Here is a 23,684-nt window from a genome sequence, read left to right as displayed (position 1 = left end):
TTGAGTCAGTGCCCAAGTAATGAAAACGGAATTTATTAATCCAGTAAAAACAGCAGGAAAATACAAATAACACTGATAAGCACTTTCGTCCCATATGTTCAGAACGTCATCAGATGAATCGCAAACCATCAATTTTCTTTTTATATTAAGAAATCAGGAAAGTCATAATATTAAAATTAGTCCTAAACACACACCCTTAAAGACATATATATGTATAATACATTAATTGTAATGAATAAAACATTAGTAAAAATGAATCATATTGTATACATGTGATACAGAAATAAATACATAGAAAAGTTAAAAAGATTTTAAAATTAAAAAGATTTTAAAATTAAATTCTCTCTCAATGGCTTTTAATTTTAATAGAGAGTTAATAGAGGTATTTTCATTCAAACCTGGCCAGTTGCCTGCATCAAGACGCAGCTGCCAGTATAGCTCTCTTTTTTTTCCAATAAAAGTGACCAAGCTCCACCTCATATGTCTGTTTTAATACTGTCAATAACAAAAAACTGAAAATTCTCACTTTCATTTTCAAGGATGTGCTTACTTAATGCATTTGTATTCCTTTTTTGTTCTCATGTCATATAGGTGCTTATAAACGATTTTTTAACTTTGTCTGTTTTGCCGATGTAATAGCAACAACAGATGTTGCACATTGCACAATATATGACTTTCTCAGAGCAGCGTTTATATTTCTGATAGATTCTGACTTCCGTATTGTTAATAAGAACTGAATCACCCTCTTATAAATTTGCAATAGTTGCACATCCCACATTTATTTGTATTTTCCTGCTGTTTTTTACTAGATTAATAAATTCCGTTTTCATTACTTGGGCATTGACTCAATATTGTATGAGAATGTGAGTGAGAGGAGTAACTCCAGGTTCTTTTACGTGGACTGTTTATTTTTGTATTTTCAATGTGGTAGTTCCCCAAGTAGATGACTTCTCACAGGATATGTAATGTATTTTTAGCATCAAGTTTCCATGCTTTTGACACCACTTATTTATGTATTTATTTGGGACAAACCTTCCTGCAAGATGGCTAAGTCATTTGGGCATTCATTGACTGCTCCTAGCTTGCAGTCATCAACAAACTTAGTCAGAGCCCACTGGTAATGACTTTTACTTCAGAGAAGAATAGACATAGCTTATGCTTTCAAATAGGCAACATGGGTTTAGGCTGAAATATAGTACAGCCCCTGTGAACATATCATTAACCAGCCAGATCTATTCCTATAAGGAAGGTGACATGCTTATTGCTGCGGTCTTTGTAGACGTTAAACGTGCCTTTGCCTGAATTCATTATGACATTCTCACCAACAAGCTTAAAGCATGTAGCTTTTCAGAAAAAGTCTGCTTCTGGTATTTCAGTTACCCCCACTGCAGTCAGTTCTTTGTTCTGTCCAAATCCCCCTTCCCCAAAAGGCTACACAACATCTGGCATACTAGAGAGATCAGTTCTTGGACTCTCTCTCTTTTCCATCTTTATTAATGATCTCCTCTGGAATCTTTTCAAACTCAGCTGCCTATTTTATACCAGTGATAAAGTCATCATCCAGACTGCTCCCTCACTCAGTGAAATTAATAATTTCTTATAAAGTGACTTTAGACATTTATGGAATTTTCTTGTGTCTCACAGACTGTGAACACTTAAAATACAGTAATGTTGGTTACTACTAAAACGACTGTATCAGAAACCTGCTCCAACTCTTATTAACCCGCTCAGACACCCATTCCATTTTGTTATACACCAGAAATATGTTTCGGTCTAACTTAGACCCCTCCTTATTCTTTCTATCCCACATTGAAACTCAGTCTCAAAAAATGCTAATACAGATTAACCTTCCTGTAAAATCTCTTCTCTGCTAACTGCAGAAGCCAGATGAGCCATTGCCATCAGCATTCTACTTCCTTGGTTAGACTGTGCACTTCCATTAATTTTCAACTCCGTTCGTAACCAAGCTCTCCTCCAAAACATAACAGTTTAAAATACGGATGCCTTTATATAGGATTCGATATCTGGAAAGTTTAGTCCTCCTTGTTTCCATGTTCTAATGTGATGTGTTAAGGCTACTAAGGCTACTCTGTTTCTTTTAGGAAACCATAGAAAATTTAATAAGCTTGTATTTATTTTTTTAAGGAAATGTCTCTCAGGATACAACTGAATTGCTAGTGCTATATGCAAAATCTTATTAACTGTAGTCTATCTTCAAAGGTCAAAAATATTTTATTCCACTTTTCCACAGAAGTTTTAATTATGTTAATGATATTATTGTAATTTATTGATATTAACTCATTCAAGTCTTTGCATAAAACAATTCCTAGATAACTTTGAGTAGGAACTTGTTTGCCTATGATATGATTCTTTTTAACTTGTATTTCTTTCTTTTTGTTAAAATTTTAGATTTTGATCTATTGAAGTGATGACCTGAGATCATATAATATTTCCCAATTAATAAATCTAACTGTAGAGTTTCTTTGGAATTAAATAATGTTAGTAGTATATCATCGGCGAATAGCATTATTTTAGAGTTATATTGATCATAAATGTCCACCCCTCTTATTTTTGAATTGTTACATATTAAAACTACAAGAATTTCAATAGCCAATGCAAATAAAATAGGTGACGGGACAACCTTGTTTGGTGCCTTTTGTTAGAGAAATAAATTCCGAGGTGAAAGGACCTAATTTGACATAAGGTAAATTATTTTTGTATATATTCTTTATGAGATGAATGAAGGGAGGGGGGGTCAAAACTAGAATTTTAAATAGATATTCCCAACTTAAGGAGTCAAAAGCCTTCTCTGTGTTTTATCCAATTATCAGTGCTTCTTGATTTTCCTTATTTAAGTAATCAATAAGAGTAAGAGTTTGTATCCTTTTGATGTTGTCATGGGTTTGTCTATTGTGTATAAACCCAGTCTGATCATTGTCAATTATTTTAGATAATGGGATTTTCATTCTATTTGCTATAATTGACATAAATACCTTGAATTATTATTTAATAATGATATAGGTCTATATGAGGAACAAAAATTAGATTCCTTATTTTATTTTAGGATTGAGGTAATGTATTTCCAAGAAGGAAGTATTATTTGCTTGTGATTGGATTTCTAATAATGTTTTATGAAAAGGGAGATTATGGATGTGGGAAAAAGTTTGTATATCTCTGTAATTATGCCCTCTAATCCTGGGGCTTTATTAGTTTTACTTTATTTTATCCTATCAGTTATTTCTTTATAAGAAATGGGTCTTTGCAGATCTAACTTTAGTTCTTTAGGGATTTTTTTATGTTAGTAGAATTGTTTCCAAATTTAATTGATCAATAGATAATTTTCAATTTTTAAAGTGTTCTCTATCATGATGTCTAAATGCATCAAGAATATCTCCTATATCTGACACACTTTCCCATCCCTTCATGATGAATATTGATAATATTATTAGCTTTGCATTGTATTTTAATCCTCGTGGGTAAATTATGTAAATATCTAGGGAAGTGGCCAAAGAATTTACTTTTAATTTTTCTGGTGCTAAATTAGTTTTGTAGGTTAAAATTTTGTTATACTTCTTAATTCCTCTATTTTCTTTTTAGTTTCTAGAGAGTTTGGGACTTTGTCAGACTTCACTAACAAAAGTCGAGATTGTAATTCAGAATCCCAATCTCTAACTGTGTTTTTATACCAGCTAAGAGTTTTACCAAATATATAGGCTTTTAGTGAATCCCATATTATGACTATGTTAATTTCTGTGGTATAATTAATGTCAAGGAAAAACTGTAGTTCTGACATCAACCAAGGTTTAAATTCTTTGATTTATTTTTGTAATATATGATGGAATTCTAGAAGAAAAAGTTAATGGTTTAAACTCACTTTGAAAATTAAAACTCAGAGAGTTATGATCGGAAAATGGACATGGAATTATTGGGAAATTAGTAATTTTTGAATGCAGATCCTGAGCAACAAATATTTTATCTATTCTAGTTTGAGTACCAAATCTATAGTCTTGACGAGAAAACAATAATGATTTGTCTTCTTTCAGTTTAAACCTGTCTATTAAATGAAATGATTCAGTCCATTTTTTAAGGATTTTGCAGTAGAGGATATACGAATAGGTCTCATTACTAGTTTCAGAAGTATCCAAGATACAATTAAAATCTCCTCCTATTATTAAGTTGCCTTTATAATTATTAGTAATGAAGTCTTAAGTGTTTTAACAGTTTCTACTCCAATACCAGGGAAGCAATATAGGTTTACTAATGTCCATATTCTGTTGTTAAATTTTACTATAACAGTAGCTATAAGACCCTCTTTATCTACATATTTGTAAATAACTTCAGGATTAATAGTTCTTTTTCCATAAAATTGTTACTCCTCTGGTCTTTGACTTGTAAGAAGATTGAGCTAAAATAATGTATTCATTAGAGTTCCATGTATAGCTATCATTTGTTTTAAAGTGAGTTTCTTGAAGAAAAACTACTTGTGCTTTGTTTAATCTTAGATATCTCAGTAGGTTAGATCTTTTACTTGGATTATTTAAAGCGTTCGTATTTATATATAGCAACATTAGATCCATATCAAATTACTGTTAAAAGTTCGATCTCTCTGATATTTGTTATTCTTGATCAATTCCCCTCTGATAAAATATATATATGTTAATTTGTAGTTCTTTAGACACTAAAGTCAAGCTTATTTCCTTCATGAATGCAAGTAAGATAAAGATTGTCAGGCTTAGAAAAAAAGAAAATACATTTTAAATATTAATATAATTAGAATAACTATAAATTGTACAATGTCCCACTCTAAACATGGAATGAAGATCATTCCTAATCTCAGATAAACAGGTCTGTTAGATTATCCCTCGTGACTTGAGCAATCTGGAACATCTGAGTTCCATAAATGTAAAATATTATATGGAGAGTAATTTATAAAAAAAGAAATATAACATTCTAAAGTACGTAACATACCAGGAAACACTGTCTTTACAGAATATAATTCAGCAATCTTATTAAGTTAAGGAATGCCTGATATGCAATAAAGTTGTATGGAATTCCCCAAGTTATAAGAAGTAAGCTTGTAAAGTAGTAATACCTTAAATATGAGTCAAAATAAATTACAATTATATTCAACTTAGTATTAATAAACCTATTACAGTAAATAATGTACCTATCTTTTCTATACTATTTTAAGCCATTTTCATTGTTATATGGCACCTATCTTTCTATTATGGCCTGATTAATACATTTGTAAATGTAATCACATCTGTTTAACAGTTAAAGTATTCAGATACTGCAGTCAAATGAGGTTGAATATTATTAATTTTCCCCAAATTAAGACATTAATGATCATTTAAACATTTTCCAAGTTTCTTCAGAACGTGGTTACCCAAGTTCTGAAACTTGTCTACAACATAGATCTTAAGTAAGACCTCATAATAAATATGCGGTCCAGATGAAATTAAACAACATAATAACACAGTAATCCTACTGAGAAGTCATTTGTTCTGCATCGTTTCTCTCACCTTTTACAAGCCGCAATAAAACACTGCATATATAAATAGTCTGAAAGCAGAGTGAACAGCGAAGAAATGTTTCAAGTGTGCAGAAGGCAATGATCGGGCAATACAAGCAGATATAATCCACATTTTATTAACCAGATAAACTGCTTAGTTACACTCAAGAAAGTTTTGCAAGCCGTAAAGCCTAACGTCACTATTTCCTGTTGTCATAGCAACCTGAGCGTTCTTCAAATCCTGCTCATGAAGCGTACAAGATAAAACAACTTAATGTGCTTGTGAGGCATTACAAGTACAGAAAGCTTCACATCGCACATCTATTAATGCCTGTCATTCCCTCCTTTATTAAAAAAAAAAAAAAAAAAAAGTGGGCAAGAAAAAGAAAAGTTAGCAACCACTAAATAACACAGATAAGCATCGTGACTGTTGTCTGTTGACTCAAAAAGCAGGCCATTAATGAGCAGACCAGCAACAAAGGAATGACCAAGCCCATCAAACAACTCAATAAGAAGCCAGATAAATTAATTAAAAAATAGAGACAACTCAACAAACGGCCAAATAAATAAATTAAAAAGCAAACAATCAAAAAATAAGATTGATAAAGTCAACAAATTCAATGCCAGCCATCCCAATGACAGAACACTTAGTGAGTGACAGAGCAAATATAACCAAAGCATGCATGTCTTAGTTTACCATCAAATATGCATTCCATTGTATGACAGTCACAAACACACCACCAGGAAAAAGTACATCACCGCAATGTTGTTTACTGCAATATATTAGTAATCTTGCAATTTTATTTCTAATTTAATAGAAACCTCAAAAACTCCTGACAAAGAGAATTAATTACCTGTTTTAGTGTAGCATAATCAGTTGAGCCAGTCTGTCAAAACCTGGATAATAGATGCCTCTAATAATTAATTCTTTAGTTTGAAAGGTCACATAAAAGAAGGTACATTTCCATTTCAAACATTTACCAGTATCAAATCATATTATAGTAGAAGCTTTGAGAGATTTAGCAGAAACAGCTATTTTGGAATCATTCTTTTGCTTTTTTTCTTTTAACATCAGTCCAGGAATTTGTTTCTTTTGTTCTCTTCAGAGAAGGAGATTTCTAGTCCATATCCTCAGGTATAGAAACCACATTGTTGTTTTTAATGAATGAAGAAGCTTCTAAGTCATTAAAGGTTCTCATTTCATTTAAATAAAATATGTTGATTCTGTCAGAAAAGCAAACTGCCTTGATATTGGTTTGTTTAAGCATCTTTATTATTGGCCAAACGTTTTATCTTTGCTCTAACACTCTGGTGGAATAATCATTGTCAAGTCTAATTAGATTCTGATTGTATTTTAAATGTGATTTTCTCCAGGCTGTCTAGTTCCTTGTCCAGGTATGACAACATTTTTATTACTATGGATCTAGGAGGTATATTAGCTGAGGTTGAGGCAGGTTTCCCTAGAGTTCTATGTGCCCTTTCAATACTGTAAGAGAAGCCAAGAATTCAGGAATCCATGATGTTAAAAATGAAATAATGTCCTCTCCTGCATTATTCTCAGCCCGAAGATTCTAATGTTGGTCCTTCTTTCTCTATTTTCTAAACCATCCACCTTATTAAGGAACCAGGTGTTCTGTTTGAGAAGGAATTCTTTTTGGGTTTCTTCTTCTTTAAGCCTTCCTTTAATGTCATTTAAAGACATTTCTATATTTGTTATTTTTGTCTGTTGTTGCTGTAGCAGCTCCTTAAAAACATCAGTTTGATTCCGACAATTAATTTTAAGATTTTTCAAGTTTTCTTTGAAATCATCCATCTTCAAAGACAGCTCTTGTAAGGTAGTAGACATGAGTTGTAATTCTTTCTTTAAGGCTGCATCAGGGTGAAAATTAATTGAGTTACTCATTTCCAGAGGCTGAAAAAATCTCCCAAGTTTTTCTGACAGGAAAATGTTTGTAAAAATCCACCAAAATTACTACTTCTATAGTTTAGACTTTTATCTATATATTTTGGATATTTTTGTTAGGAAAAAAAACATTTCCTGTATATTTTAATAGTTTTATGGAGCTCTGAAATTTAGCTGCTTTCGATTAGTCATTCAGGCTCCGCCTCCCACTGCTCACCTTTTGATATCATGTAATAGTGCTTGCCAAAGAATCAAGATGTGATGTATATTCCTTTCTTATGGTCAGTCTTTTTTCATAGCTGCACTAACAGAGGAAAATTAATACAGTAGCCATGTGCTAATGTTTTCCACAGTACTGTAACAGCCACGTGCTAAAAGTGCAATGAATAATAATTATAATCATGCAAAGTAAAGGAAATCTTCCTCTTGCCTACATTTCATTAGTCCTCTCTGTGTGTGGTTTCAGACAATAGTGTCAGTGATAAAATATTACAAGTTCCTTCTGGCTATCCACTGCCATATTTACTTGCATTCATTGTTTTGTTGTGAAATTTAACTGGGACATGGAGGTAGAGTTCTGTTTTAATGAATGTCATGAGCAGGCTAAAAGTGTGGGCACAGTAAGTTGTCTGGATAGTCTGTTCTGAAAGTGGCTTCCCAGTTGTATACACCTTGGAAATCAGACCAGAGTGAATCAAAGAACAGGATGGCGCCGGCTGATTGAGAAGATGAGGTGGATAATTTTAATGAGTGAAAAGATAATACAATATGTTAATTAGCATTTCACTGTACTTCTCTTATTTGCTTTGCAGTTCTTCTTTCTTCTGCTGGAAGAATGAAAATTGTGGAAGAGCCGAACACATTTGGGTATGTAGTGTTGAACTGTGCGAAATACAAGAATTCAAGGTTCTGTTAATAGTCGTAAGTACTACAAAAATTAGTAATTATGCTTCTGTATAGACAGACACAACACAAGTTGTGTGATTTTAAAGGCATTGAAAAATGTAATCAGTTTTAAAATTTTTCAGTTCAATTTATGTTAACAATTTTTTTGATATTTTTTCATAGTTATGTGAAGGAGTTAATCACAAACCCAGAGTGCAGAGTAGACTGTGCTATTCTGCTGTAAAGCCTGCATTGTATCTAAAAATTTCAGTATGTTACTTACTTTTATTATTTTTGGCCTTTGGAACTTTTTGCACAACTTTTTAGTACAGTACAACTTCTTAATTTTGGTAGTCCTGCCTTTCATCTTAAGTTCATTATCACCTTGGGCCATAAAAGCATTGGTATTTACTTGTATTCATTTGTGGTTTTTCAGTCTTCTTGGACTCTTGGAGAATTGTATATTAGCAACTCGTTTGTACCAGCAAGAGGCACATGGCAACTACTTCAAAACCCTTTTTGAGAAAGGTCAGATGTTTTTCGGTCAAAGATCTTTAGTAATGGCTTGGCACACTGTCTGATACAGACAAAAACAACTGGCTGTGTTGATAATCGGGCAGAAGCGAATGTAGTTTAGTGGTTAGAACTCCACCAGGGGAGCTAGAATGCATCAGATTTAAGTGTGAGCCATTCTCTCAGATGACAGTGCCTTTTAGTGCCCCAATCCATTCATTTGTAGAATAGAATGGAAACTGTGTGTCTGTGAAACTGCTGAATATCACAGCAGAAAACAAAATGCCATTTATATTGCTGTGGGAAATGTTTTGCAGATGTTCTTTTGGAGTCTTTTCTAGGCTCTTAAATTTTTTTAGTCCCTATTGTCCCTTTCAATAGCAAGTCCACACCCTTCCACCACCCCTTGATGACCACATGTTTCACTCATGACCTATTCATTCTCTGAACTACTCATTCATTCTCACTTGCACATAAGACCTAAACAGTGGGTGTGAGGATCAGCATGCAGTAATTGTTTTTTTTTTAACTCCTCATTGTCTCATCAAAGCAAATGCTGCTGTCAGATTTTTTGTGTTCTTCCTCGTAACTTAACCAGTTGCATATAGCCGTCCACATCAGCATTATAGTGGACATTGCAGAGCAGTTCCCCTCTTGCTGTTCATGTTGAAAAGATGAGCCAGGCACTAGCCACTGATTTCCTTGCCACCCATGGCCAACGTATTGCTACCTAACCCACAAATTGAACCCTGGTCTGTGACATCACATATGAGAGCTTTCCTTTTATTGTTAAAAATGAAAGACAAAATTGAATGAAAAGTTTGAGGTTGGCTAATAGTATAAATTAAAATACCTTTTATATATTTGTTTTCATTTTGTTGTAGGTTGAACAATCCATTTATATCTCAAACAAACAAACTGCAGCCTAGAGTCGAGCCTTCTCCTGTTTCAGGTATGTTTTAATGGGCCCACAGATGAGACTATATTTTTGGAGTCTGAGCCTGCATTCCCAACAGTATGATGTTTTTAAACATGACTATAGAAATAATAGTCCCATTGCCATTTGAAAGGCATCAGCAATTTGTTTTGTTTTGACAGCTTTATGGCCTGATATCTCTATAGTTGTCTACTCACAAATGGATCCCCATTCAAGTTTAGCTTTCTTATCCTTAGTGATGGTATATCCTGGACTGTTATTTAGGGATGGGGGAGGATGGAGAACTGACATGGCATAATGTAGGACTGGACAGAGAGACTTGAAGAGTAAATGATAAGAAGTCCATTTGTTAAGTAACATTGGTTTTGATCAGTGATTATTCCTGCATGTGAAGTTTGTCATCAGCATTCAGTCATTTTTCTTCATCAGCAGAGACTGATAATTTCTGTGCATGAATGATTGAAGTCATCAACAATCTTGCCCTCTGTATGCCATCAGAGCTGTTTCTCAGCACCATTTATAAACATTAATGTATTCTTTTGTTTAGCTTTTGGGTTAAAATTTACTTAACGTAATGGGTACCTGATTTTTTTTGTCCTGGGTTGTTAAATTCCTCTCATAAAGGAAGCAATAGTAGTATTGGTACTGTAACCACAATACCATGCAGAGAGGGATGGGTTTATTTTATCTTCTGGTATTTATCCCTACAGTGATGCAGAAACTTGTCGCTGTCCCTCATCCGAGAAAGCATTCTGTCCTACAGTCAAGATTGTTATCATTTCTGTGTCCGAGGTTTGAGAAGACAGAATGCACTAGGCGATGATTCTTCACATAATAGTATGTAGCTCTGTTATGGTTTAGTAATGTAGGTTTTTACACCGCACTGCACTTCTAACAGTTCCTATTTTGCTAATAAAAGGAAAGTAATGAATGTATTAGCCCTGCATTATTTAATACCATCTAGTCAGGTCAGCTGTTTTCCTGTCTTCCACACATGTGAGTACTCTTATGTTATCCAGCACGGTTATAAAGCTCTAGAGTTGTTAATGTACACGTGGAACGTTAGTGCTTCTTGCGGCTGGAGTTAGGCTTATTCCACCAGAAGGCAAACATTTTCACCCCCAAATATCACAGCAGTACTAAAAGTAGTAAGTAGAGTTATTCTTAGTTTCAAACATTTCAAGATACAGTAATTGCAACAGCAGTGTTTTTATTGTGCAGTGCTGAACTTGCATATCCAAAGATTCAGTGAAGATTTAGATGCGCTCATCATGTTAATTCAAAGTAATTCCATGTAAAATTATTAACAAACCAAAACCAGGTTCCACAACAGTGTACTGTAAATCAAAAAATGCAAAAAAATAAATAAATAAATAAAAAACCGCTGCAAGGGTAAATCCAATCATTTTTGATATCCTGAAACCAGAAGTCTTAGCGCTTTCGTTCACCACCAATGAACTTAATCAGAAACTGGTTAAAAATAAACTAAGTCCCCTTATATAACCTTTTGAAAATTGCACCAAAAATGTTAAAGTGACATACATCAAATAAACATACACAAACCCATCACTTTAAAACACAGACTATTCAGTGGTGTAAAAAATACAGCTATGAATTGAAATACATCTTGTTTAAAATAAAACTTAAAAGATAGTAAAAATAATCACAATACATTTATGAAATACAAGATGCTCTGATCTTTAGGGCAGATTTCAAAGAAACCACATCATTGATAGCAGGCAGGCTAGTGGCATTCAATAAAATTTGCCAAAAAAAACTCTCTTTATTTCTAGGAGAGTTTCCTAGTCACCTAGAAATCTGGGTTGCAATTCCACCTTTTTAAGTACGAAGAAAGAAAATTTCTTGAAATCTTTATATCTTGTACTATGTCGAAAAAGGGCATTACACTGGTAAGACCTTTTTGTAGCATAAGTGTTTGATAAATACGGGACTTAAGGGCATCAATGGTCTTTCCTATGTAGAAGGCAGGACATGAAGAACAAAAGGCAATATAAACCACCCCCTTGGTGTTGCAGTCATATCTACCTTTTTAACAATAATCAAATTTGAAAAGCCAGACACTTGAAAACTATTACTCTCCAGGATGAACCTACATTGCTTACACGAACCACATTTCTTCATACCCCATTTCCTCCTAAATTTATCTGAGTTCCTACCACCCCATTCAGATATGTTTTTTTAGATTCCAGTTGCTTTTGTAAACAGATCTAGGAGTAGCCTCAAGCTTCTCCAAGAGCCCTAAGCTCCAAAAAATTGTGGTCCAGTGGCTTTTTATAGCATCCTGAAGGGAATCTATCCCTGTACTGTATGGCAATACCAAAGCCTGAACATAGTCATTGCCATTCAACTCTGACATGGGAGTTACTAGATCTTCACCATTGCTGTTGCCATCACTGAATCCCAGGATGGGATGGTATCTGGATGGTGAATTTTTCACAAACATATCTAGAAACCTCCTCTAACACGGATTCTGCGTATCTCCTCTCCTTAAACATGTCGATCAGAATCTGAACTTCATGCAAAAATTGGGAATCATCAGACACTAATCATCTTGTTCTGATAAGCTGACCCTTCACCAAATTACACGTTTGCCATATGGGGTGCTGGCTATCATAATGTAGGTACGAATTAGAGAAGGTAGCTTTTCTGAATGTCATAGATTCATATTTTTGCGTAGGTGTGTTTTTGTACAGCATAACGTCTAGAAAGCTAATCCTATTTTCATCAGAATTACAGGTGAATTCCAAAAATTATGTGGAATGGTTCAAAAAATCTAAGAATTGAGACAATTGTTCCTCATTACCGCCCCATAAAATAAAAATATCATCCAAATATCTCAGATATATTTTGAGATAAGATAAGAAAGGTGAATTGAACACTACTGTGGTCTCCCAAGTCCATAGCACCAAATTTGCAAAAATGGGGGCAGATGCTGCCCCCATTGCCACACCCCTGTGCTGTTTAAAAAAAATCACCTTAAAAGAACACAAAGTTATTGGATAATACAATTTCCATACATTGCAACAACAATTGTGTGTCAACATTTCTCTAGTCAGTTCCCTTGACCATTGCATGATGAAGCATATGTAAGCCTTCATCATGAGGTATAATAGAGAGCAAGTCTTTAATGTCTATGGTAACCAGTACTGCATGCTCAAAAAAAAACTAGTACCCTAGATTACCTCCAAGAAATGCCAGGAGTCCCTTAACAAGTGTTGTTTATCAGCCATAAAGGATTTTAACTTCATGTCCACAAACTTGGCCAAGAACTCAAAGGCTTCCGTATTTACCAACACCCTTATGCTATAAAAACGTCTTACCAGTGTAATGCCCTTTTTCGATATAGTATAAGATGCAATGATTTCAAGAAATTTTCCTTCTCCATAGTTGAAAAGGTGGGATTGCAACCTAAGGGTGGTGACTGGGAAACTCTCCTAGAAAAAAGAGAGGATTTGGGGCAAATTTTGTTGAATGCCACTAGCCTGCCTGGTATCTATGTAGTTTTGTTGAAACCTGCTCTAAAGATCAGAGCATCTTGTATTTCATAAATGTATTGTGATTATTTTTGCTACCTTTTTTTATTTTAAACAAGATGTATTTCAATTCATAGCTGTATTTTTTACATCCCTGAATGGTCTGTGTTTTAAAGTGATGGGTTTGTGTATGTTTGTTATGTCACATTAAAATTTTTGGCATAATTTTCTTATATAAGGGGACTTAGTTTATTTTTAACCAGTTTCTGATGAAGTTCAATGGTGGTGAACGAAAGTGCTAAGACTTCTGGTTTCAGGACATTAAAAAGGTTTTGATTTACCCTTGCAGCATTTTTTTTTGCATGTAAAATTATTATATAAATCAGTTAAGGAAGATGCTCTATCTTTTTGCCATATTTTTCTTTGTGTCACTTAATCTAAGCACTTGGATTCTTACTACTAAAATAGAGACAAATTTCTTCACTGTCTGCTACTAAGAGATGGGGATAAAATTCTTCACTAGCTCTCCCTAGTCTTAATATCAGGTGTAGATCATTCCGAAAGATTAGTAATTTTTCCCCTGCAAGTTATTAATAATCATTTTAAGTTATTTGTATCTAGCTAATTATAAAAATATAAAGACTCCCCTCATTGTTAATGTGTGGATTGGAGCAGGGAAGAAAATTCATTGTTCATCAACAAGATTCATATATTTCTGGTTTTGGTTATATGGTTGCATTGTGGTTAGTAGCATGAGTGTCTTATAACCTATGAATGTTATTAAATTGTAACTAATTAAGTAGGTAAAGAGCTGTTGGACAAATTTAGGTAAATTAAGTAGACCGCAGTCAGGTGGGTAAAGTCCAATATGACTAAGTTATCTGCCATCCAATCTGTCTTAAGGGACAAAAACTATGAAGTGTGGCTATACTGGGCTTTATATTTAATAGTACTAGCAGCTTAATACACAAAAAGTGAATGTATATTCGGAAATGGAAGCAAAAAAATAAATAAATAAACAATAAGAAAAAAAAACAGCAAACGCAGCCACCCAACACTAGGAATTTATGTTCACGTCAGTGGATATAACAAACAGTCCCACCACTCGAATAAGCAAGCAATAATGCCTGACAGGGTAGGTGTTAATGTGTAATTAACACCCTAAAATAGTTCCTCCGCCTAATGTTTCAAACTTGCTGTAGTATTTTTCTTCAGACACATATAAAAAATAATATAGGTTCATAGATTAGTACTAGGCTAACTGCCCTTGCGGGCCATTTCACACCTAGCCAATTACCCCATGTGAGAATCAAACCTTGCACCTTGTATCTGTAAGGTGAACACCTTAACCATTATGCCATCCTCCAGTGCTTAAAAAAATAATAGGCAAGTAAAACACAACAATTTTACATAGAGACCATTCTGTCTCCCATACACACATACACAGTATCTTCTGCTTTCACACACATACAGATACACACACACACACAGTCTCCTCTGCTTTCATACACACATTCACTCATAGTTAATCGGTCTCACCCTCTTTCTCAATCTCTCGCAGAGTCTTTGCTGCTTTCATACACGGATTCCGTCACACAAGATCGCTCTCACTTTCTCACTCTTGATCTCTCTCTTTCACACAGTCTCTCTCTCTCTCTTTTTTGTTTTTGTTTTACATTTTATGCTGACTATAAACAGCAGAACCACTGCTTAGTGAGCATAAAATTAAGGCGGCCATTAGTATTTTTTTTTTTTCACTCCGAGCTCCATGGCAGCTTGATATGCTGCAGTGAAGTGGCAGACTCTTTTGTCAGTGGGCATTACTTGTATGTTAATACCCTGCTGGAGAACATTCGTTCTCCAGTCAGGATGCTGATGTACAATGTGCCCATTCTCTAAAGTAGAATACTCCATTTACTCACAAAATAAAACACTTATACACTCAGCATTCAATGTTTGTTAAGTGCTTTCATCTATTAATATAGACATCATCAAAACAAAGAAATGCTAAAAGTGAGCTCACTTATAAAGAATCCACTAGCAGCTTGTGTGTGCTCTCTTGCTGAAATGAAGGCTGAGCAAGTTTCTTCCAAAAAATGTTGTCACTTTCCCTATTAGAAGCATAACATTGCCATTTTTGTTAATTTTATTTAATTGCCAAGGTGAAGAAGCACTTAATAAAACAAGCCTTTGTCAGTGCTAAATATTGACACACACTGATTCTGGACTGCACTAGTATTGTTTAGTGGATATGGTCAACGTAAAAAGGAAGTATGAGGCAACATAGTGGGTAAGTAAAACACAGCAGTGTTTGCATTCTCACACTGTATTGCTCAAGTTTTATATTCAGTATATGAGAGGTGTGGTCCAATCATAAGTGAAAAATATCCACAATTTATATTAATATGGGTTGTATCCAAGAGGTCCTGTGGAGCATTTACATAAATGTATTGACTTTATCACAGAAATATCCTAAATATTAAGTCTGCATTGCAAAATATCTTAACAGTAAAGTAATTGTAATGCAAAAAAAAAATCCACATTTCATTTTAAAATCCTTATTTGCGAAGTAATAATAGTGTGTTTACATCCTTAAAGTGATTTTGGTAAGTTGGATACAGCATCTCTTTGTGGAATACAGAATCAAAATGAAGAAAGTCCATTGGTTTGCTGCTCTTCCCATATTCTTTTGCAAACACTTCCTAGAAAGATGTTTGCAGTCATTTTAAAAACCAAGGGGTTAAGGCATGTTTTCTATACTTGGTTGTTTTCACTGACATCACTTACTGCGTTTTCTTGCAAATACATGTAATTGTTTCATCTTAAAATCAGTCTGTTGTTAGTTAGCCATAACATAACAACCTCAATCCATTGGTGGTCTGCTGATGCCCAAACAGTTCTGCATGCCAATCAATATGTAGCATTCCAGAGGGCCATGACGTTTCATCCAAGCATTTGGTAGTCTGCCATGATAAAGTATGAGTGTTGCAGCCAACCTTGTTAGTTTAGCTGTGAAACATGATTTAAAAAGAGCCATTAAAAGGCAAAAGCATACGATTTCCAGAGGGTTACGAAAGAAAACAACAGTACTCTGTTGTAACTTGTAGATGGCAATGAAGTAAAAAATATTATTTTCTTAGAATGTGTTTTGCTTTTGTGGAAGGATGTAATTTACACAATATTTTAGAAGTCTCTGAAACTATGTGCACACAATGCATACATAAATCATATTGTGTAAACTTGAAGTTGTTATGGTGCTAAACATTTCATGAACAGGACGGTGCAGTGGTGCAGCAGTAGCAGTGTCGCCTCACAGCAAGAGGTTCTCCGGTTTGATTCTTGGCTGGAGTGCCTTCTACGAGGAGTCTGCATGTCCTCCCTGCATTTATCTGGGTTTTCTCTGGGTATTCCGATTTCCTCCCATGTTACAAAGACATGCATCTGGAGCGTTTCTCCCCAGGCCTCCGCTGAAAATTAGCTTCGTTCCAAGTCGGACTTTCTCGGTAAACAAATGTTAAATAAATAAAATGAACAGGGGCTTTCTCACACTGGGGTCCGAATGGATTGATGATAAAAATCAGCAAGCAAATGAGAGTAGTATTGCTGGAATTGAATTCATCCTCAAATATTGGTGAGTGTCTTCACAAGGCAGAACGAGTTTATACAAAATCTCACCAAGATGACACTGATATATAGACTGTATTTTATATAGGTTAAAAAATGAATAGAGACAGAATAAAAAAGTACCTAATCCTAGTATGTAAACTGGTGCCAGGACTGGAAAAAATGACTGTAGAATATTCAAAATACAAAAACATTCCTACAGTGGGTTAAGTCAGGCTGATGAGGAGAATGCCTCCCCTGTTGTAGAATTAAGTAGTAGTCCACAAAAACCACAAAAGCTGGACAGTCCAAAACACAGTCATAAAAATAATGGAATGGACTATTGAGGATAAGAAAGAAATTGTGTTTTGTTACAGATAGAGAGAAATTAGAGGAAAGAAAAATACTTGCACAAGAAAAACTGCCAAAAGCTTGAAATGCAAATTTGTGTGCATTAGTATAAACGGGTCCATGAAAAACATTATTTAGACCAAGAAACATTAGGCCCTTTGGGAAAAAAAATGACAGAGGAAGTACAAAAAAACCTAAAGATTTTTGAAGGGTATTAAACATGAAATATGGACATGGAAAAGAAAGAGAGGTCTGATAAGGTACAATATTTATGCAAAGGAGAAAGCCAAACTAATCAGTGCAAAAAAAGCATCTCTAAAGATATTTGAAGAAAAATGCAGACAAAGGCACCCAGATATGGAAAATTTCACAATACATAAAATAAGTTCCCAGAGGGAGGAACATAGAACAAAACATTAGTAAAGTAGAAGTTAAATAGAAGCGGAAGTTATGGAATACCTGCAAAGTGAAGGATTTAGTGTACAAAGTGTCACACAGGTTATGTCGCAGCATGATGGAAAAATGAGCGAGTCCCCAAAGTAAGGAGAAACAGGTAGAGCGGGAGATGCATGAAGAAGTAGTCTGGACATAGGAAAGAAAAAGAGATGTAATGTGGTGCAATATTTATGTAAAGGAGAATGCAAAACTAATCTCTACAAAAAAGCAGCACAAACGATTTTGGAAGATAAATACAGGCAAAGGCATCCAGATATGGAACATTTTGCAATACAAAAAAAGAAAAAAATGGAGAAAGTAGAAAAGAGGATTAGAGTAGAGAAGTTAAAGAAATGGAAACTGAAATTATGGACTACCTGCGAAGTGAAGGATTTGTTTTTTAAATTCCAACTCTAGTAACGTCACAGCATGATGAAATAATGAACCCCCAAATTATGCAGAAACAGATGAAACGGGAAGCATCTGATCACTTGCCACGTGAAGATCCTCTGGAGCCTTCTGCAGGAAAACAGCACAAAAGTTCAGCTTGAGCTGCACAGCAAGGAAAGGCACACAAAACAGTGGCGACTCTAATGCAGTCAGTGTTGTGGAGTTATAGGCCAGTGAGCTTCCATATGAAAGAGCAATGTAGGATGCATCTGAAGAGAATATGTCACAGGAAGATGTTCTGAAACTTTCTGTACAATGCCCGCAGGACACTGATAACAAAGAATGTGCCCTCAGTTTAGAAGAAAATTATCTAAGGGAACAGCTGTTTGATATAATAGAGATGAATAGACATATTAAGACTGATGAAAGAAATAGATTACAGAAAGTGAATAAGACCCAAAATGTTAGAAGTCTGATAAAACAAATGAACACAATAATCAAGAATTTTAATGGAAATTTATGTGATTATAACAGAAGTAAGTAGGATATATTGTTGTGCAGCTAAATTAAGAACCGATAGTCTTACCACAAAAACACAGGGCAGTAAGGAAGGGCAGCGATCAAATGCCATCATAGAAATGTCAAGTAGAGAAAACTGTAAAACAATTAAGACAAGAAGTGTCACTGTTACAAGAGTACAGAAAAGGATCAAAAATAATTAGAAAGGTAGACGTGATAAAAGCAATGCGTGTTATCAGATCAAGATCCATTATGCACTATTGCAAGTAATAAACTAAAGATATCAGCACAAGCAGAAAAATTTGGAAGATACACAGATAATTTGGAAACAAAACAAAAGGAACAGAAACACAAGCAAAAAAAGAAGAAATAGAAACATTTTGGAGAAGTACTTATGAAGACCCTGTGGAATTAACAAAGATGCTGAAAGCCAAAACATTCCGGCTAGGCTTATAAATGCCTTTGGGCAGATAGCCTAGTACCTACCTATGAATGGACAGAAAAAGTAAAAGAAGCAGTAAGAAGTTCAAATGTACAGGATATAAAATGGGATGAAGTAATGGCCAGAGAAATTGAAACAAAATTAAGATATTCTCCTTATTGGAAAACCCAAGGCCCAAGCCCAGATGCATGCAGTGCCTAGCTGCTGCCTAAGATTATTAACATATTTACATGAAGATTTAACCCTGAATAAGAACTATTTATATCTGATCTTGAACAGACACCAACCTGGTTAACAACAGGAAAAATGTTACCCCTCCTTAAGAGCGAACCGGCAAGCTACCCTAAAAACTGTAGACCAATAACTTGCCTTCTGATGATGCAGAAACTGTATACTGGAATTGAGACAGAGTTTATAGTTATTTAGAAAAAAACTCGATCATGACAATAGAACTAAAGGGTAGCAAAATAAAGTCATATGGAACAAAGGATCATTTGTTGTTAAATAAAATCATGGATAATTGTAAACTGGGGAAGAATCTTAAGTATGGCATGGATAATTACAAAAAAAAGTCTTTGACAGCATCTGCCATTCATGGATAAAAGAATGCTTATAAATGTATAAGATACACCATTCATTAATCAGTTACAATATGGTGACCGTGAAACAGTGGCAAACCACTTTGCAGCTAACCCATGATAAAGGATAAATTATTATCACAAAGATAAAAATTCAAAGAGGGATATTCCAGGGTGACTCTGTCACCCTTGCTCTTTTGTCTTGCCCTTAACCTATTAAGCTGTCTACTTAACTGATTAGGTCATGGTTACAATTTGGCTCTCAGAAAACAACAAAGTGTAAAGTCTCCTCATCCTTTTTTGTGGATGATTTAAAACCGTATAGCTCATCAGATGAGGAGCTGGAACCACAACTACAAGTAGTCAGAACTTTCTCAAATGATGTAAGAATGTCATTTGGATTTGATAAATGTGCAAAAGCGATATTTAAAAGCAGGAAAGTCGCAGCACCAAGAAAAAAATCAGTCTGGGAAAGGAATGTGATATAAAAAAAACTTCAGCAGAAGGGAATATATAAATATTTGAGAACTGATGAAGGATCGACAATAAAACATGAACAAGTCCAAACACAACTCAGTAAGGAAATTAATACTGAAAACAGCCTTGACATCTAGGAACAAAGTCCAAGCTATAAACCAGTTTTCTCTTCATGTTTTAACTTACAGTTTTGGGGGGATGGACTGACCCCAAAAGGTATTGGATCAGTTGGACAGGGAAACAAGAAAAAGGCTTCATTCTTATCAGATGTTATGTAAAAATCACTGCATACCAAAATTATATATTCCTTATTCTGAAAGTGGTGTGTGCCTTCTCAAATTTGATTACATGTATAAATCTGCAGTCATAGGATGCATACATATCTCCTGGCCTCACCAGATCTAAATATAGTGAAAGTTTTAAAACTTGAAGAGAACAAATCTAAGAAGACTTCACTGCTCAGTTTAGCTTAAGAATATCTGTGTCAAGCAGGAATGGAAATCATACCAGAAGTAAGCAAAAATCTGGCAGGAACTGAATGTGCCAAAAATCAAAATAAAGAATATAAGGAGATGCATCAGATGAGAAGGCAAGAAATGTGGAAAAGGCATAAATGTATTTGCAAGTACAGAAAACTCCTGGAACAAACTCATGTCGATCAGGATCTGACACAGGAATGGTTAAGGAGAGGTGACAGGAATGGTTAAGGAGAGGTGAATTTAAATCAAAACTGAAATTAATATTGGTGAACCAGGATAGTGGACTACATACACATTGGTTTACAAAGTCCATTGAACATGTAGGAGAAACGGTCAGATTCAGGTACTGTAAACAGAACTGGAAGCAATCCCAGATCTTGTTGCTGGGCGTGGTACACGAATGGCAGAGGGTCCGCATACTGAAAGGCATAATAATGTGGCAAGAATGTTGCATTAGGGATTGTACAAACATTACAGTATTGAAGTGCCAAGAAGCACTGGAAACATGAGCCACAAAGCATTATAGGGAATGATGTTTATATCACATGGGATCACAAATTACTAACAGTTCAAAAATGGATGTGAGAAAAGCAGATGTAGTACTCCATAAAAAGAAGACAAAAGTAGCACTGATAACTGAAACTGCTACATCCAGTGATTGTAGTGTCTTGCATAGAGAGAGACCCAAAGTCATAAAATACTGGGATTTATAGGCAGAAACAAAGGCAATTTGGAAGAAGGATACCCAGACATTTCCATTAGTAATAAGAGCGATGGGTCTCATTAAAAAAAGAATTTACAGTCATATTTGGAAATGCTACCAATACATGTAACTCCATATGAATTGCAGAAGTAGTCACTTCTGGGCATCTTGCTGTTGCAGCAAAAAGCACTTTGGACTAACATTAAAGATTGAAACAATACTAATTTTGTGATCTTTAATCATACTTTGACTTGATAATGTAGTCCATTCTAATTATGGTATTAGAGACCCAAGACTTGGTGAAATTAAACCAACTTTAAAATACCCTTTCTTTTTTTCCCCCTGGTTGTGTTATGTGAGTACCAGGGAGTGGTACCTTTTATGGAAGGCACTGACAAGTCCTAATTACTAGTAAATAGTGTATTGGCTTGCATGTGTGCCACAAATCAACATGATAAAGGGTTTAGAGAACATAATATTGCACTTTCAGAGCTACGGAGACAGACCTTATGTATTAGATCAGAAATCTAGGAATAGTGGACAAAAAGGCATGATATGCACTTGAGAGCCAGCTATAGAAGTTGTCTGTCTGCAAAATCATTCATCTTTGGTTTAATTCTTATAGCTGCTGTGCTGATCATATAATTCTGACTTCGATGTACGACTTTGATACTGATTAAAGCAGTGACCTCACCTGTTCATAGTTGCTACGCTGTTCATGTCATTATGACTTTGATAGTGGCTAAAACAATGGTCTAATATCTCAGTGAAAGGACTGCAAATTTTCTTGAATTTGACTTGGGTGTCTCAGGCAGCGTGGTTTTTGCAAAGGAAAAAAGTTGGACCAAATGATCTAGGTAACTAGGAAGGTTGTTCAGGGTTCAGTAGTGGATTTGTCCTTCTTAAACTGTGTTTCAGACTTGTAACAAGATTAGTGGTGGGCAAGTTCTAGAACATGGGTAGACTGGTACTGGACCCCTAGATGAAAAAAAATGAAATGATGTGCGAGAGACAGAAGTAAGATTAAACAAAATTTGTATTGCACAGGGAAGTGTAACCCATGAGTTCCCTTAAAGAAGTGTACAGACTCACAGTTTTTATGAGTGATCTCACAGGCTGGTCAAAAGAAAAATGTATTGGCATTTGCATATGGCAAGAAATAAATAACCAGTTTTATGTGGAGGTCAGATAAACTAAGCTTGAAGTGTTGTCAGTAGTATGAGAGGGATAGACTACTTTCCACCAACAGGCCATGCATGGTAGCGCATCTCTTCCCTGTCAGAAACTTTCTCAAAAATTAATCGAAGCACACACTTTTTGTGTTATAACCCCCACCGCTCAAAATCTTAACAAAAAATATTCAGACCACAGACATTTTTGTGTGCTGTAAACCTAGCAGTACCGCTGAAAATCTTAACAAAAAAAATCAGAGCGCCCCCCCCCCCCCAACATCCCTGAAGGAGGAGACTTTACTTGGTTTCTGACTTTGGAAGAGCAGGTAAATCATCATGAAAAAGGTCAAGGACACATGAGGGGATATTTCCTGTAGGAAAGCAGAGGCTGAGGTAGTGATTTTTAGCTTCTTATTTTAAGCCTTGAATGGAATACTGTTCCAGTTCTGGAGGTTTCTTTCTTCAGAGAAACGTGGATTTAAGACGGTCCAGATAAGAGTAGCCACAATCCTGTAAGGTCTGAATCAAAGGCAATGTGAAGAGTGATTGAAATACATGAATGTGTGCTTTATGGCAGGAGGAGGATTAGGATACTGTAAAGTATTGTAGGCTGCTCAGGAACTGTTTGTATTAAAGAAAAAAAGCCGTCCTGTAGAAAGAAGGGGTCCCGATTTCTTTCTAGAAAAGATTTCATATGAAGTATGTGAAAGTTGTTCTTTGAAAAGTAAAGGCTGCATGAAGCCAACTCCAAAAAAAAAAAAATATATATATATATATATATATATATATATCTATATATATAAAACACATACATACATATATATATATATATATATATATATATATATATACACATACACACACACACACACACACGAAAAGGCAGGTTAGCAATGGAGTTCAGTACTGTGCTGGTAAAGTACTCATGAGCTGCTGCTTATAGAATGGGGGTGAGACACAACAAGCAAATGAAGTAATGGGTATTATTTTTGATAGACAGTAGATTGGTATGTCATGTGTTAACCATCATTTTGCCTATCATCTTCTGTATGAGTTTTAGTCCTTATGGACCCTAAATCAGTTACTTCTTCGGAATTAATTGGATAGTTTTTTGGTTTTCCTCCATCCAATCTGCAGAGTTACAGAATTCAGTTCCAGTGTATGCCTAAACTTCTCGTGTCCCCATCAGTTTAAGATTAATTTACAAATGATTGTAAAATAAGGAGGTCTGTAATTGTGATGGTATAATTTTAGTTTGTAAATGTTGTGTCTCTTTCTAAGTATTTGCTGT

The 23,684-nt window shown here is 34.9% G+C and overlaps 1 protein-coding gene across 2 annotated transcripts in view; it reads left to right on the top strand.

The window, feature by feature from the left end:
* Positions 1-23,684, top strand: part of GNPTG (N-acetylglucosamine-1-phosphate transferase subunit gamma) — a 454,757-nt gene that overhangs the window by 38,528 nt on the left and 392,545 nt on the right. For both annotated transcript variants that reach the window (XM_044089544.1, XM_044089545.1), the window contains exons 2-3: positions 8,228-8,282; positions 9,698-9,765. In XM_044089544.1, coding sequence (XP_043945479.1) covers positions 8,228-8,282; positions 9,698-9,765 — 123 coding nt within the window. The remainder of the gene's footprint in view (positions 1-8,227; positions 8,283-9,697; positions 9,766-23,684) is intronic.

Source organism: Protopterus annectens, chromosome 12.part0 (genome assembly GCF_019279795.1).
Source record: "Protopterus annectens isolate FY-2018-M chromosome 12.part0, PAN1.0, whole genome shotgun sequence".
Lineage (NCBI taxonomy): Eukaryota > Metazoa > Chordata > Ceratodontiformes > Protopteridae > Protopterus > Protopterus annectens.
This window is presented reverse-complemented; position numbering and strand designations above follow the sequence as displayed.